The sequence below is a fragment of the Thunnus thynnus genome, chromosome 10, assembly GCF_963924715.1.
Source record: "Thunnus thynnus chromosome 10, fThuThy2.1, whole genome shotgun sequence".
In the NCBI taxonomy this organism is placed as follows: domain Eukaryota; kingdom Metazoa; phylum Chordata; class Actinopteri; order Scombriformes; family Scombridae; genus Thunnus; species Thunnus thynnus.
Genome location: NC_089526.1, coordinates 18,211,573 through 18,228,119, shown reverse-complemented (window position 1 = coordinate 18,228,119; position 16,547 = coordinate 18,211,573). Strand labels below are relative to the sequence as shown.

The window sequence follows — 16,547 nt, the reverse complement described above, 5'->3', positions numbered from 1 at the left end:
AGATTCCTGTCTTATTAACTGTGTTTGGACACAATTCAGTTTCAAACAGACTTTATTAGTTAATATTAGATACATGAAACTCACTTAACAAATGAAACATATCTATGAATAAAATAACTTACGAACTGTAAAAGCAAAGAACAAAAAGAGGGAAATTGAACAGAAGCTCAGCATGCACTGATTAGTCCATGATATGAAGATTTTAAGGTTTCTGACACAATACCCCAACTAAATAATCAAAGTCAAAACAATGGAAACCTAACAGAAAACGAATCTATATCATACACAAAGTATCAAGGTTTTCACAATATCATTGGCTTTAATTATTCTAAAATAGATGATCTGATGATATTCTGTATAATCATGTCTTGATGTAATCACACAAGATTTCTCCCTGACTGCATATAGTGCACCAACGCTGCTGTCTATAAAGAATGAGCAAGAATGACTTATACAGTGATGTTTAAGGGGGAAGCATTTGGTTGTAGGGGTCAAATGTGAGTTTGGTAAACACTTATCTCTTTCCCTGATTCGTTACGTCCTGTAGTCTAACAGATCTGTGATAGCCGAGTCAATTTTAAGTCAGCATATGTACGTACAACAGTCTTATCCCCCTAAATAACTTGTTCAAATCCAAATGAATCTTTCACCTATAAAAAAAACCAACTTCTGATTTGCAAACAGATCCCGTAGCCCTGCGATATACACAGAATTAGAATGCCATTTTAAAATGTCACATCACTTCAAAGTGTTTCTCTAAGTTGAAGTAACAAAGCGAAAGTCATTATAGTCCTAAAGATCTTCACACCATTACATGCAGAAAAGAGTGCAGAGTGATTTATTTCGGTGGCGACAGGAAGTAGGCAGACTGGATGTGCTAATTTCTCCGTTTCTCTAGTCGAAGTTGAGCGGGTGGCCGTCGAAGTGGGTGAGCACGTGATTCTCGAACACCTTCTGGTCGCAGTCCAGCGGGAACTGCTCACTGCACATGGGGCAGATTTTCCAGTGGCTCTCCACGTGCTCCTCGAACTTGCTCTGGTCGTAGTTGGGTGGGAAGATGACCTCACACAGTGGACATCGTTTCATGTCCATGCTGCCCACGGGATAGGGAAGACAGAGGATAAACAAGGTAGAGAGAGGGAGAGAAAGCAAATGTTAATAAGCAGTCAAGTGATGATGTGGGCAAACCAGGAGCGCAAGCTAATAAAGAGCATCTGTCTAGTGCGACGTGGGTGGCCTGCTGCTCAACTAATACTGACAAAAGGGGGCTGTGCAGCAGAACAAACACTTTACACATGTTACAATGCACAGGTTTAGAAACTGTAGGGTGCAGCAAACTTGGACTGCATTTATGAGAGTTGGAACAAGTGAGGGTGTGTTACCTGGGATCAAAGCAAAAGGCAGTTTGTCCATCGTTCACAAATGGGCTGTGAGTTTCAGTTGCTGTGGGCTGTTCATTGGTATTACCCTTGAAAAGAAAGGTGAACAGCATTTTTTTTTTTAAAAATCCACAAACACTCAGAAAAAAGAAGTCAGTTCATAAGTATTTAACTGCACACTGAGCATGGGAGTGAGGCTTACATTGTTGTTTTGCTTTTCCTCGGACTCCTCGGGGCCCTCTGGCCGGCTGTGATTGCGGGTGGGTTGGATACACACCACATTGCTGTCCCAAGAAGGCGGGCCCACAGGGGGGAGTCTAAGCAGCTGGTCATCTGAGAACTCCTCATCTGCCTCATCTGCATGGGGAGACATAGTTATTATAAACAAAAGTCAATAATTTCTGCAATTGTTAATGGATAGACAGATTCTGAAACACCCTCTGAAAAACACAGAACAGAATATGTTATTTTCTGAAAAAGGAAACCAACCTTTTGAGTCTGAGATGGAGTAAGGGTTCCCAAAATGCAGCTTGCTGGGGCTCTGAGAGACCAGCAGAGGGGTGGGGGCATCAGGGGTGTAAGGGACAGGGTACTGCAGGAATAAAGGCACACTGGATTGGATATTCTCCATGCTGGTTTTCTCACTGCCCCCCTGATCCCCCTTCTTACTGCTGCTGCCCTTCTGAAGCTCCTGGGGAAGCAATGGCAGAATTCAAACTATTTTTACAACAAAGACCAGAGGCAAAAAATAAATGCCACCATGGGCATCAATGTATTTAGTAAGGAGCTCCACATCTCTATGCATCCCAGTAATGCATCACTGCTCATAATCACACAGCAGCTCCTGAGCTGTGACTCCTTGCTTTTTCTCTTGCTCACACAGTTTAATTAGCGCCTTCATTAAAAAAGAAACTCTTCTCATTTTCAAAAGGAACGGGACTCGGGTGTTTTATTGATGTTAGTTGCAGACGCCAATTTAATTTACAGTCTAAACCTCAAATTGGGTCATTCTGCTCCTCTTAGCTGTAACAGCATTACCTCGAAGCAATATTTTAGGTCAGAGAGGACCTTGCTGTGGTCCAAAGTAATGGAATGGAAAACAAGAACTCATTTACTTTGCTTCTACAATTAGAGAGGCATATTAAACACAGACCAGATTGGGAGAAGGAAAATGGCAGGGGAATGGCACTTTTCTGGGAATTTTCTGGGTGGAAGAAGTCTATAAAAGAGAAAATGAAAGCTGTCACTAACCCCCTCCAGTTTTTCCTTCTCTTTCACAACAAGTGCTAGTGTGTCCTTCAGTTCCTTCAGCTCCCGTCCCTTCTCTGCTACCTGGCTCTGGTGTAAAAAAAAAAAAAAAAAAAGAACAAACAAGAAAGGAATGAAGACATGTTTTCTATTCTCAATCATCTGACATGTGCTGCTGACTTGAAAAATGCATTGTTGAAATACTCGCAGACTTCAGTGCATGACATTAATTGATCTCAGCCATAAAATGCTTCCCTTTGCTGAGGACTGATTTATGTACAATACCGCTCAAAGCAAAACAACCTGTTTGAATTCCTCTGAGACACTAAGCAAATATCCGCCTGACCTGAGCCAAGCACAGCATTAGCCAGGCAACTGGAGAAGACTCCACCGAGCCGGGCTTAGCTCGTCTCTAGAGCCTGACATAAACAGCAGTAAAATGTCGTCTCACAGATAGGCCTGCTCATAAACAACACTGTCAGAGAGGACTCTGTTCAAGGGGAGAGATATCATCAAAGGCTTGATCCTTGAGCTAGACCAGCCATACAAAGCGGTTAAAAACATGGAAGTGTCCAAAGGCAGCCTGAGTGCTGTGCTAAGTGTCCGAACACTCAACGGTCTTTAGGATGAACCAACCTTGTAACGGTCTTCCTCTGACGCCAACTGCAGCTTCAGGTTCTCATTGGTCTTCAGTTGCTCCTTAAATTTCACCTCCGTCTTGGCCAGCTCATCAGCAAACATGCAGCTACGCTCCTTCTCCTCCTAAATGGAAATCAACCAAACCACTTTTCATCAGATTCCTCTATCTTGCAATGCAGAGAGCACACATATCATACCTTTGTACTACATGAGTCCTTCATAACAGGCTGTCAAGATCTCATCTGGGGACACATGAACCAGTAACAGGATGCAAAAAAATACAGTTCTTACCATCAGCATCTGCTTGCATTTCCTGTATTTATCGTTCCTGTCGGACGCCTCTCTGCTGATGCCTTTGAGCTTCTCCTGGATGATGGCTTCCAGCATGGGATCAGCAGAACCTGGACTCCCTATGAAGACATGAAGGCAAGTCAGACAGTTTGCTGAGGCAAAGCAACAAAATGTATACCTAAGTTTTTTTGTTCTCAGTTCATCTTTTGATAAGCAGAACTGTTTAAGAAATTAATCTAAATGACTTGTTTACAGTATAAACAGCATGAAAAAACAATACTGAAAATATATGGATACAGATTTTTATGTATCATGTCTTTACAATCCAACTCCACTCCAATATATCAAAAGTTCAGAGTCCATTATAAAGTCAAATATTAAAATTTGGTATAATTTAACATGGGTACCTGGTACAGATGTGTCTGGACTCACAGATGCAGGTACTGTGGTGGCCTCTTGTGCTGAGCTTCTCTTCTGATCCTATAGAAAGGAAGAAATAAAATTCATTTGAGTATTGATAATTAGTTGTAAATGTAATAATAAGAAAAACAGTGAAAGAAATTGTGAATTAGTGCAGAAAAAAATGACATAACAAAAGTAAGCGACTGAGATTTTGCGAATTAAATTAAAAGTGTATTCATTTTACAAAGAGATATTAAAAAGTGCACGTGTAAATGTTACATCGAAAGTTGATAAAGATGAATTTGTATGTGTGCTTCGCAGTTAATTCTTATCAAAACATCCGTACTCTGGTGTATTAATCTATCGCAAGTTCTGGTCTTTCACTTGTTGGGGGCGTGTATGTACTGTAGCACGTCGGCCGGTATCTGGTGGGACCTACCCCTTGCTGTTCGGAGAGTTTAAGCACTTGTTTTTGCAGTCGCTGACATTCTTTGTATTTCTCCTTGTAGTGTTCTGCAGCCATGTGCAGACGCAGCTTCAGGTCCTCCACTTCCCTCTGCAGCTCTGCTAAAACAGCTGGGTCTGCAGCAGCTTCTTCTTCTGCTTTGGCCTGGTAACATCACATCAGAAAAGTTCAGACACCAAACACAGTATCAGGCCAAATGCAAAGACCCCTTTAAATTGTAAAGATAGAAATATAATCGTTATCACCAGTAAGTTCCCATGTGATTGTGAGTGATTAATCGATAAAGTCTTTTATTGTAAGTGTCAGTTTTCAAAAGGGGTGCCACCAAATGATTCCTCAGTAAAAGCTTGCTTAACTTGGCATATGTCTGCCATCAGTAAAAGGCTCTTCTGGATGTGTTATTTGGGATATAATTATTATTATTATTTGAGATATCATTTCATTATACACGCTTTCATTGTACTTATGGCCAAACATTTCTATTTGATCATTCAAGAAGTGATTTTGTACATGTAACCAAGTATCAAAACTTTGAATTCAGCTGTTTTATCTACTTGTGCATTACTTCTCTGGTTCATAGGATAGTTTTTCTACACTCACACATGACCTACTTCTGCCTACCGTGACATTAAATATGTCCAATAGTGATGTAATGTTTCATATAAAATTAATTATATTAATAAAGCTTGGTATGCAGATTTGTTATCATCCTTACAGCTTCTTGCTTGGCATCTGCCTTCATCTGCTCTACCAGGCGTTCCAGGCGGACACACTGGGCATGAGCTTCAGTTTTGGCCTGTCGGAGGGCATCGGCCTCCAGCTTCATGTGGTACAGTTCAGACATGGTGCGGTCGCGGGTGCTAGAGGCATCCCTCAACTCAGCAGCCAACAAAGAGGACTGCTGCTGGTTGGCCTGGAGCTGCTCCTCCTTCTGCCGCAGCTGTTCCTTCAGAGCCTTCATATCTCCCTGCATGAAATAAACATGTTTTAGATGAAGTTTCCATTTCCGCCTGGCAAGGATTTTCCCCTATTGTTATAATTTCATATTCTATGGATTAATCACATTCAACACTGTATATGACAAAAGTATCTAGGTGTTGTGACTCTTAAGCTTTAAAATGAAATATTTGTACCAAGGGAGAAACTTTGGCAAGGATCTCTCTGTACTGTTTCTCCTTCTCAGTGAGGCACGCCTGCAAGCGTCCCACCTCCTCTTTAAACTGAGCGATGGTGTTTTCCTTGTTCACATCCACAGACTTAAGCATCTGCAGCTCCGCACTCAACTTAGTGTTCTCCAGCTCCCGGTTTTTCAGGTGAATCTAGCGTACACACACCCACAGATGCAAACACATGGCCACACACACGCAGAAGAAGTTATAAAAATAAATATATTATTTATACAACACCAGTCACGATCATGTACCAAAGGGCATATGACTATTAAAATAAATGTTGCATGACCCCCTTTACAAAACAGAGATTGAGATAGGCCCATAAAGTTTTCCTGGCGCAACAGCCCCAGTGTTATGGTGAAAGTTAAATTAGGTATTGGTGTTTGACGCAATTTCCGTGGCGACAGTAAAATATGTGGCACTCCCAGTTCCTGTGCAGTGCCACCACAACAAAGAGACAGAAACACCAGATGGACCAAAGGAAGACAGAAAAAGGCATGCCCTGTTTAGACTACATGTTTGGGCAAAAGTATGCAAAGTAATCACAGGAGTAAAAAGTTAAAAACAAAAAAACAGGAAACATCAAGGAACTGGACATCCAATTTTGGGGAATTTAATATTATAAAAATGCTGTAACTGAACCACTGCTAACCCCATTACCCCCCAAGCTGACAACCAACCCCGTTGAGAAAATGTGAGTCACATGAGAGTTCCTTATTGCTACAAACCTGAACCTAGCCATTCCTACGCTGTTATTAATCTTTGAGTGATGACACAAGACTTTTTAAGATTAAAAGGAGTCACATTATCAGAATGTAACTCTTTTAAGGAAATAAATTCAAGAAATGTGTTAATACTACTAGTACATTACCTTGTATAGTTCCTTCTCATCTTTCTCATTCTTGAGATGAGATTCAAGTGCCTCCTTCTCCGCCATAACTTTCTTCACTCTATCCTTCAGACTAAGGAACAGGTCATAAAAATTGTTAGTCATCACTGTATCAGCCTTTACAATATCTACGTTAACATTCAATGTTTGGAATAATTGATTAGTTCACCCTGGTTATGACCCCAAAGTCTCAAGCAACCAGGTTAAAACATAAATCATAAATGTGCATGAAAACATGACGAGCAACTTAATGAATCTGCAACCACTCTTCAAATCCTGAACTTACCTGTCCAGCTCAGTTTCCTTTTGTAGACCCTTCTGGGTGACCCCAATCAAGTCTTCTTCCAGCTGTAACACCCTGGCTGTGGCCTCCTCAAGCCTCATCTTAACCTCCTCTTTCTCCTCTTGCAAGGCCTGGGCAGAATTCTGCAACTCCTGGAAGACAATAAAATATACTGTTGGGAACCAGAGGAGTAAAAAAATAGACTTATCAAGATGCTAAAGAGGTGAAAAACTGAAGAGGAATGATTCTGTTTGGTGATGTGCATCAATCTAACTCAAGTATGAATGGTGCACATTAGTATTGCAGGTGCTATTTTATTTTTACTTTTTCAAATCTGATATGCATTATTACATCAGAGTGCACCAAGACCTACAGAGGTCTGGATGAGTTTAATGTCTGAAATGGCAAAAAATACTAGCTTCTTAAATTCTGTCTGTTTTGAAGCTTGCAGAAAATGTGTGCAGAAAAGTTATAGTCTGAATAAAAATGAACATTATGCAAGGTTTTAAAACTTGAACCTTAATCCTACCGGCTGGGGTACCCGCAGACCCCAGAGGTTTACTGTCATGCTTGCTATACTTGTCATATCTCACAGGTGCTTTATTCCATCAATCAATTTGTTCTTAATGGCTCCATATCATTTTCTTTTTCTGTTTTAATTAATGCTTTTTAAAAATACCAATGTATTGTGGTCCTGGGGGACGCCATTCAAAAGCGACCAATTCCCCCTTTGCAGTTTTAATAGACGGAACTATTTATTGAGTTCATGTTTGCCATGGGTCCCCATTTTAAGTATCACACACCATCAGGGCGGGTGGACGCACTCTGTCAGTCATTTTGAAGACTTTGTGGAGAGATTGTACTCCGGATAGAAGCTGCAATTTGTATTAAAGAAAAGTAAATATTTTCATTTTACACAATGTGTAAATTAACTAACTTTCCTTAAATAAGAAATCTTTTTTTTCCTTTTCAGGTGACAATTACATAACTAATAATGTTTTGAGAAGAAATAAGTTAACATTTTGCTATGACTGTTGTTTCTTATAGTAGTTTATTCTTGTTTACTCTGGTCGGTAGTCCTTGTATTTTAAATATGTTGGTAGGATTTGAGAGTTAAAGATGACATCAAAAAAGCAAAGGGAAATGATTTTTTTACAGTTTGTTTATAGGCAGAATTTTGGAATCTTTATATTCACACCACATAAAAAAAACATATAAAAGTATAACCATAAAATTAACAGCCACAAAATCTGTAATCATGTTTTCATCTGAAAGCTGTTTTAAAACCAGCAGATTTATGGCAAAGGACAGCAAAATGAATTATTACTGACACTGCTTTTAAGACTTAATGTTATGCCATAAAAAACTGAATTACAACTTTGATAATACAGACATTCATATCTGTCAGAGTCTGATTTATTCCCTTAGTGGATCACGAGTTTGGATAGCTTTGCATATTCGCAGTCCTTCGCTAGGGGGTGCTAAGAGACTATTTGGCCAAATGTAAAATTGGCCTTGGAAGAACTACAAGCTCTAGAAAAGAGAAACAATAATATGACTTATTACTAGCCACTATGTGTTGTTCAATTAAGAACTAAGTACAACTAAACAAAAAGGAACAGGCTCTTTTGTTTCATTCAGTAAAGCAGCAACAAACATGACTTTCCCCTCCTTACTGCTGGCACTACTGTCTTCAAAAGCTGACTCAGTTCATTCACAGCTTACTTGGTTCTCCCTTCTCAGCTGGGCACAAGTCTCCTTTTCCTGCTCACACTCCTTCTGCAGGCTCTCCTTCTCTGTTTCCAGCTGCTCTTTCTCTTGCTGCAGGAGAGCCATGTTTGTGACCAGCTCGTCTTTCTCTCTCTGGGCTTCTTCCATCTTTTGCTGTGCAGAAAAATAGTTCAAGCTGTTTAGGCCAATCACTTAATAATCTACTAACAAAGTACACCATTGAGCTCAAATAATATATATTCTTCACAGCTGTGCATTGTGTCCATGTCAAAGTGTATGAGCTTAGAGATTAAATTAGCTGCTGAGGAATGCTGTACCTCAAGAAAGCCAGCTTTGGTGGTGACCACCAGGATGTCAGAGTTGCATTCATCCTCCACTGTCAGCAGCTCGTCCTCTGAAGGGCTGTTGGCACGAAACAGGAATGGAGTGCTGGCTCCCCGGATCTCCCCTTTGTGGGTCACATAACAGAACTGGTAGAACTCACCGTCGTCATTGGGTACATAATATCCTGGGGAAGAATGACAACCAGTGAACTCAGTATAGTAGCACAGAAGAGTGAGGGTAAAGATATTCATCCATGATGATAAACACAGACCTTTGTACTAAGATTGTGAACTAAGTACACAAAAGTTGTGCTGTAGTGTCTAAGTGAGCTAGGTGAACACTAAGAATTTGTGATATTGTGGGTTTTAAATTTAAAAAAAGCAATTAAGACATGTATCTCTCCCCTTTGTGTCACTTTCCATTACTTTATAATAAAGTACTAAAAAAACAATATTAAAAAAAAATACATAAACTGAAATGTCATTAACACCTGAACAGAGATGTGTGCGGAAAGTTTCTCATTTAACTCTATTCATGGATTTTAACAATCCTCTGAATGGCCCTGTGGCATGCGGTTATTAAAAGGTGTCAAAGTTATATAAAACTATGGTATGATCTTACCCTGAAAGACCACTGTTCTGTTGACTGCGGTGCCTTCCACATAGCTCTCGGGGAGAGGCGACCACAAGAATGTGTAATAGTCCCTCGCTGTGCTCCAACCAACCTATGAGACATTGTGGGGAATCCATTCAACCAGACGTTCTCACCACATCAGTGTAAGATAATAACAATGGAGGATTAACAGGGAGACTTCCTAGAATCCACACAGTGCCACTTCCAAAATATCTCAAACTTGTTTATTACAGTAATCACAGAGTTTTCAATATATGTTGGTATGATAGCGTAAGAACATGCCAAATGTGATTTTCTTTTTTTTCTAAGAGGAGGATTAATTTCTGTGAACAACTCCAACTCCTGGTCACCATCTGCATGTCGCCCGGCCCATGTCATGAACAAGCCTAACCGTGGAAATGTAGCTACAACTCACTTCTAACAGGAAGAGGGAAATAGGTGAAAATTTTACACATAGGCGACTTGAAAATGAAAACCAAAATGTAATTATACGTATTTTATGTGTTGTTAACTGATGACTGATGAGGGGGGAGAACAGAAAATACATCCATGACTTCAGCCTGCTGCCATAAAACTGTCAAACAAAATCAGAGTCACATCGAGCTGGCTGGCTTTCGGTGTGCACACTCAGGCACACGAATGCATCCACAACAAGTCATAACCGACTAAATCAAGAGCAATCTGCCACAAATCATAGTTAAAACTGTGATGCAACTTAGAAAACTTGCAAATTCTCTTTTAAATATTCATGCAGACTGATAATGTTTAAATATACTGTTGCAACACATGTTGCTTTTGATGTAGGCAGGTGTTTTTTCACTATCTGGGCAGTTTACTTTCTCACCCGTGTACAAACAGCCTACAGCTACAATACTGCGAGTGTTCATCAGAGCCAGAGATAGAAGGCCCTGGTGCTCCAAAACCCCCAATTGTTACCAGTGCAGTTCCAGCCTCCAGCAGTAAAGAACAGGAAGCAATTAAAACATGCACCTAGTTAGTGAGTGTCATTACTGAAGGCTAGCCTTCACCAGTCCACTCATTAGAGCTGCAGAGGTGGTGGTGGGTGAAAACTCTGAGGAACTCTTTCACTTACAGCCGACTGGCCTACAATGTGTATAAAAAGGAGGAGAGAGACGTTGTAGAGCCACCATAATAAAAACAGGAGCGGTGACTTAAACCGTAACACAGGCCACACTGCGAGACTAAAATCTCAGAAAGCATACAAGCAGTTACAAGATGATCATAGAGCAACATGTATTTAGTTTAAACATGAAATTTCAACAGCATTCCAACCAAGTCATACTTTACAGAAAGCTGACAGAAGCCGGTGGCAATGTTGCGGCAGGAGGTAATGTATTGTCCATGTGCCAGTCAGACTGAATAAATTCAGGGGCGAGTTGTTCATGAATCACACAGTGAGGCTGTGCTCGGAGACAGGTTAATTATAAAGCTGTGTTTGCTTTCTCCTAGGCCACTCTAACAACCTGTGCCAACAACATTCCTCCTTGAACCCTAGAACAGCTCGCATCACGCAGTATGGTAAATGTTCCAACTTCAAAGGACCAAATGCTGCTTTTGTCCACGTGACAAGAGCAAGAATCTGTCGCCCATCTATTTATCATCAGTGGCATATTTGGTTTAGGTTTGACGTGCCAAGTAAAAGTGTGTAATTTAAACATTTGTAAATTATGTTAGGCTGACATGTTAAAGCATTCATTAAATTTAATTCCTTTTCAATCTAGTAAGGATTCTTCAAACTTATAATTCGTTGAACCAACTTACTGACATTTGCGCTGACAAGTCACATTTCAGCTGACTGAACCGTATGATATTTTATAGTCTGACCTGTGTCATTTAACTAAGCATATCTGAAACATGCACTATATTCAGATCAGAAGTAGCAGTAGAGGAATCCACTCTCTTTGACTGGGAGCCAGTAGCAACTAAATGTGAGTAAAGAAGCTAACACTGATACACAGGGTGTCCAGGTATCACATGCAAACACGAGAACTTGGCACCGATCGTCTCATCTGTCAGCGCTGCCAGGAACATTTACACAATTTATGACCCTGTACTCAGCCTTTTCCATCTCAACTATGTGTTTTAGAGGCTCGAGAAATTAGTCATTTTAAGATCTATACTGCCAGTTGGTGCCTTCCTTAAGGCTAAACACAATGTGGGGTGGTATCCAGCTACAACAAGAGTGCTGAATGCAGTATTTCAACAGCCTCCAGACATTACCTGATCCACCTCCAGTAGCCTAACATGACCTCATTTCTCAGCGAGGCTCAGCCAAAAAACTCTGTGTACATCCATTTTAGAAATAGCACGAACACTGTTTCCTGGATACTAATTTTTCCAGACACTAAATGAATGTAAGGATTTCATTAATGTCACAAGGACATCAGCAGTTTAAATCTTAGGCATTTTAGGCAAAATTGCTACATTTTGTCTGAGCTAACTTAGTGGCATTACATTATGCCTGCAGAAGAAGTGATACAAGTCTATTTCTGACTTGCACTCAATGAAAAAATGTGCAGTCATGAAGTGTGTGCTTGCATTTTATACGTGTCTTACTCTGTCCAATAGTTATAAAATATTATTTGAATATTCATTTAAAAACAAGAACAGTTATTAACCCTGCATTAAACGATATGGTAAATTTTGAGACCTTAGTTAGAGGTGGTGTTGTACTGGACTGCACTATATCTATCTATCTATATATATAATATCATATATACTATACATAAATAAGGGGTCAGAATATTAGAAAAGCCTCTTTCTCAACTGTACAGGTTTAACTGGTAACCTCAGTAATTTCATGTATGCTTTTGCTATAACAAATGTAGAAATACATTGTTGCAACAAAAACAGCCAGCCAATTAATTTCTCTCAAATGTTTAACATAGCCATATTCTGTAATGACAACAACAGAGAATCACTTAATACTAGAAGCACATTCAAGCAGAACACAACAAATAGAAAGCCATTAGTTTGATTTTCTTGATCCAGTCTGATTTAATCCCGGCTCCTGATTCATTCCTGGGAAGTAAAAAGCATGTTGGTCTAGAGAAGCCTGGAGCCATATGCCGCTGCCTACATCTATCTTTCACTACAGATGAAGCTAAAATAAATTACTGCCACTGTATTGGATTTAATGTCCTCCTATAACCAGATCCATGTGGGACACTCAAGTGTGTGGTGTGGTGGGGTCAAAAAGCAGCTCCATTCCCCTCTGCCAAGCTCTTGGCAGAGGGGAGGTTGGGGGAGGGGCTGCAGCTATCATATATTATGTTAGAGATTTATTTTGTAATACATCATACACAATATTCTCTAGTCATTAGATAATACAGACTTACTACTACTTATACTACGACTACCGACATTAATTTATACCTAGCTCAAAGGCTTTTATAATACATTGAATAGGGTTATTTACCTTGAATATGCCAACCCAGTCCTTTGGATGTGGTTTAATGAACTGCGTCAGGGTATAATGACACTCCAGTGCAGCATGGGGCAGGTAACTCTTCCCTACATTCTGGAAGATGACGTGGGCAAAGTTTGATGTGTCCATGTTGTTGCCTAATAAAGTCCCGTCCAGGAACAGTGCCATAAATCACTCAGCACTGGCTATACAGGAAAAGAAAAGCAACAGGATATACTATTAGAGACAACTTTAACCACAGAAAAATCTAAAATACCACTCTTTACAATAAATTAGAGTGACTGAAGCAGCAACCCAATGTTTAATGCTTCAGCGAAACTTGCTATTTCAATAGACAAGTGAGACTTCAACTACATAGTTATTAGTTATCCTATTAATTAACTGTATATTTAAACCATACTTCTATACTTTGCTGATAAAATACATTTTAATATGAAAAGCTTGTCCTCAGTTTTAGGCTAACAATATTTGATATTCAAATATATATCCAAGTTTAGATTTTCAGATGGCACATATGGTTGTTATTAAAGGACAAAGGTTGACTAATGTTCAATTCACACCCATATTACGAAGTCCGTTCCTTTACCATCTGTCATGGTTTCTCACTAAACCGAAACTCAGGCCTATGAGTCAATCATTTCAGCCTGAACCAGTGAATGGACATTTCTATGTTAAATTGAAAGAAAACATCAACAGTGCCATATGGTGTTTGCATATGAGATATGTTTCCCTTTGTTTAAACTTGCATAACTTGCAATGACAGTACAACTTCATGGACAAAATGCTGTAACACCACCGTTAATTTGATTAGTGTAGATAAATTTGTTCAGGAAATGAGTAGCAATTTTATATCTAACGGGCAGTTTTTTTGTGGTCCAAGGTTCTTTGATCAATCAACAAGAGCAGATGACATATCTAAAATACAGGCAATGCTTTGAAAGAAGTTGTCTACAAAGGGAAAACTGACTCATGGTGTCTGTCAGTCCTTGTCATGACGTACAGTCAAAAAATGTCCAAGTTTGCAACCAGGAAGCTGCTTTCAGATGATGAACAAAATGGTTCTTTGTCAGTGATAAACCTAGGCAAGGTACTATAATACCCAAGTTTACAGTATAAGTCAGAGTTTGTCACTGCAAACACAAGCCAAACTACGCAACAAATTGAAGGTAATTACATCCAATTATCTGTAACACCCCATATCATTTTTCTTCACATTGCAGTGACATTTTCAATGTTCCAGGTGAATTAACAAAGAAGTAATGACCACCTGATGAGTTTGCAGAAGTCATACATGGTTATGCAATATTTTCCTAGTTTACAAGTTGACGGGGACCCCTGAAAACCGAGTTAAACACTGATACATATGCATTGGATGAACTGGATAGTGTGCTACTGGGGGCTACTGGATGGATCCTTCAAATTTGGGTGAAAGTAGGAATCTTTTCTGACTCATTAAATTTCCCCAAACATGGAAAATTTGTTTTTCTCTAGGCAAATACGTGGCTTAATTTCAACAATAACTGTTAATTTTGGTTTGGTGTTCCCATGCCAATTTTTTATTTGTATTTATTTTTATCTCTGATGCTGGCTTCTTCCAGTTTTACCATATAGGCTACCTTTAAGGAAATAAGAAAACACATTTGTAAACAAAGATAAAACTTTTTCCATTACTTACACACCTTATTACCTTTCAAGGTAATAAAAAATGAATTTGTAAACAAGGATGAAGCTAACATCATCAGTGAGCACACTTTACACCTGATACTTTAGGAATTTAACTTGTAATGAATGAAAATCACTATTATTTTAAACATCGTTCCGCATGATATCTTTGCTTTAACTTAAATAGCATAAGAATACATTTGAATTTATTTTTAGACCACTTTATATCCCTGTCTATTAATGCTGAATACTGTCACAGCTCCACCTTATTCACAAATTTATTTGACATCAGAGACAGACTCGTTTCGACATGACCGACTTTTGCTTAAAAAGAGGACCACATGATTGATATGAGCTCTGCTTCAGGTTGGACTTTCCTTTTCCATTAGGGACTGAGCTGATAGAAAAATTCCCCGACATCACTGGGCCTGTGACAGTCAAAATATTTCCTTCGGTGATGATCCGTAACTCACTGAATATGGTTGCCATTCTTAGCAATATCAAAAGTCGTCAAACTGATATTTAACGCTGCATATACATTAGGCTAAACTTAACGCTAGTGGCTGAAATTGTCAGCTGGCAAGTACAAACTACGAGGCGAGGCCTTGTGTGATAACAGAGATCATATCTAGCTATGCAGCTAGCCGGCTAACGTTAGCTACATACTTTAAAATATACAATTACACTTTAACCATAAGATTAAGAGATGTTAGTTTCTAAGAAATGTATAAAACTACTGAACAAAACATATTTAGGTGTAAATACTTGAATATAGAACGCTATATTAGTACTGATACAACGTCCTCGACGAAAAACAGAGCAGGACAAGGTTAGCTAACGTAAACAGTTAGCAACGCTGTCTCTCGAGATACCCTTTAAAACACACGTCAAACATAGAAATTTCATCAACAGTTGTTTTATTCGCCATAGTTGTATAATAAGCTTTAAACATACCCGATTGCCATGTTCAACAGCGGCTGGAATCCAAATGTGTCATGAAAACAATTGTTGACGCAGTTCAGTGCTTTCCCGTCTTCCTGGAATAATCACAACATTGCGTCATTTCCGGAAAGGGGACTTGCTGCCTGGGAATCCCACCAGTCCGAAAAACGCAACAATGTAACAATCTGAAGTCTGACGGCGAGACAATTTAACAAAGAATAAAACAATTATACATATAAAACAAATACAGACTCGACGATGAAACGTGTTAGAATAGAACTACAATTAGAATTTCAATGCAACTTACATTAAAAAGATCTTATTATTAACTTCTATTGGAAAACTAATGGTGCAATTTATTAAAAACTGTAATTTTTAGGTAATTATCCTTTATTTGAGTATATACTTTAGAGAGAAATATTTTACTTTTACTCTTTTATTATATAATTGACTCTATTTTATATATATTTTTTATCACAGCTTCAGTTAGTTACTTTACATACAAAGCTTAACTTAATTTCAATTTATACTGTAGATTCAGCTACATAAATTAGTTCAAATCGGCTCAATCACGACAAACTACAACAGTAAAATGTCATTTAAACATAAACTTCAGTACTTAATGATAAAACTGGCTATATAATAATATGACACTGATGCATAACGAGTACTTTTGCTTTCTATTCTTAAAGTAGGCTACATTTTGGTGATCATACGTATGTTCTTTTACATTTTGAATTCAGGACTTTGCAACGAAAATTTTTACACCGTAGTATTGCTTCTTATGATTTGGTAAGTAATCTGAATAGTTCTTCCACCACTGTTAATAAGACAGATAAGATAAGATAAGCTTTTAGAAAACCTGCTAGAAACAAAGAAATCATCGTTCAGTAAGCTTTAGACATTCATATCACTGTTAAGAAAGTAAAGTCCTGAATATCCACACTGGAAATTTCACAAATTTTCTGATACGAAATATGTTAGGCCCTCCCCCACAGCTCATTGGCTGAATTTGGGAGGCCGTACTGCGCAGGAATA

The 16,547-nt window shown here is 38.9% G+C and overlaps 1 protein-coding gene across 3 annotated transcripts; it reads right to left on the bottom strand.

The window, feature by feature from the left end:
• Positions 1-34: 34 nt before the first annotated feature.
• tax1bp1b (Tax1 (human T-cell leukemia virus type I) binding protein 1b) lies at positions 35-15,675 on the bottom strand. 3 transcript variants are annotated; one of them, XM_067601738.1, is made up of 18 exons: positions 15,522-15,674; positions 12,897-13,090; positions 9,446-9,548; positions 8,818-9,008; positions 8,495-8,653; positions 6,773-6,921; positions 6,469-6,559; positions 5,559-5,744; positions 5,141-5,392; positions 4,399-4,569; positions 3,965-4,037; positions 3,558-3,676; positions 3,264-3,389; positions 2,631-2,717; positions 1,869-2,070; positions 1,582-1,736; positions 1,383-1,468; positions 35-1,093 (listed from the first exon to the last, which is right to left on the bottom strand). In XM_067601738.1, exons 2-18 carry the CDS (start codon positions 13,071-13,073, stop codon positions 895-897), a joined length of 2,526 nt encoding a protein of 841 aa, XP_067457839.1. In that variant the 5' UTR covers positions 13,074-13,090; positions 15,522-15,674; the 3' UTR covers positions 35-894. The 3 variants fall into 3 exon arrangements, with proteins under 3 accessions (XP_067457839.1, XP_067457840.1, XP_067457841.1); XM_067601739.1 differs by lacking the exon at positions 2,631-2,717 and having other exon boundaries at positions 15,522-15,675; XM_067601740.1 differs by lacking the exon at positions 5,559-5,744.
• Positions 15,676-16,547: the final 872 nt, after the last annotated feature.

Bases quoted from the DNA above. Each gene is read 5' to 3' on its own strand.
- tax1bp1b (XM_067601738.1), bottom strand. From the start codon at position 13,073: ATGGCACTGTTCCTGGACGGGACTTTATTAGGCAACAACATGGACACA. The intron at 8,654-8,817 runs GTACAGCATTCC...TTTTCTGCACAG, and splicing joins CCAAAGCTGGCTTTCTTGAG to CAAAAGATGGAAGAAGCCCA. The intron at 5,745-6,468 runs GTAATGTACTAG...TGTGTACGCTAG, and splicing joins ATGAGAAGGAACTATACAAG to ATTCACCTGAAAAACCGGGA.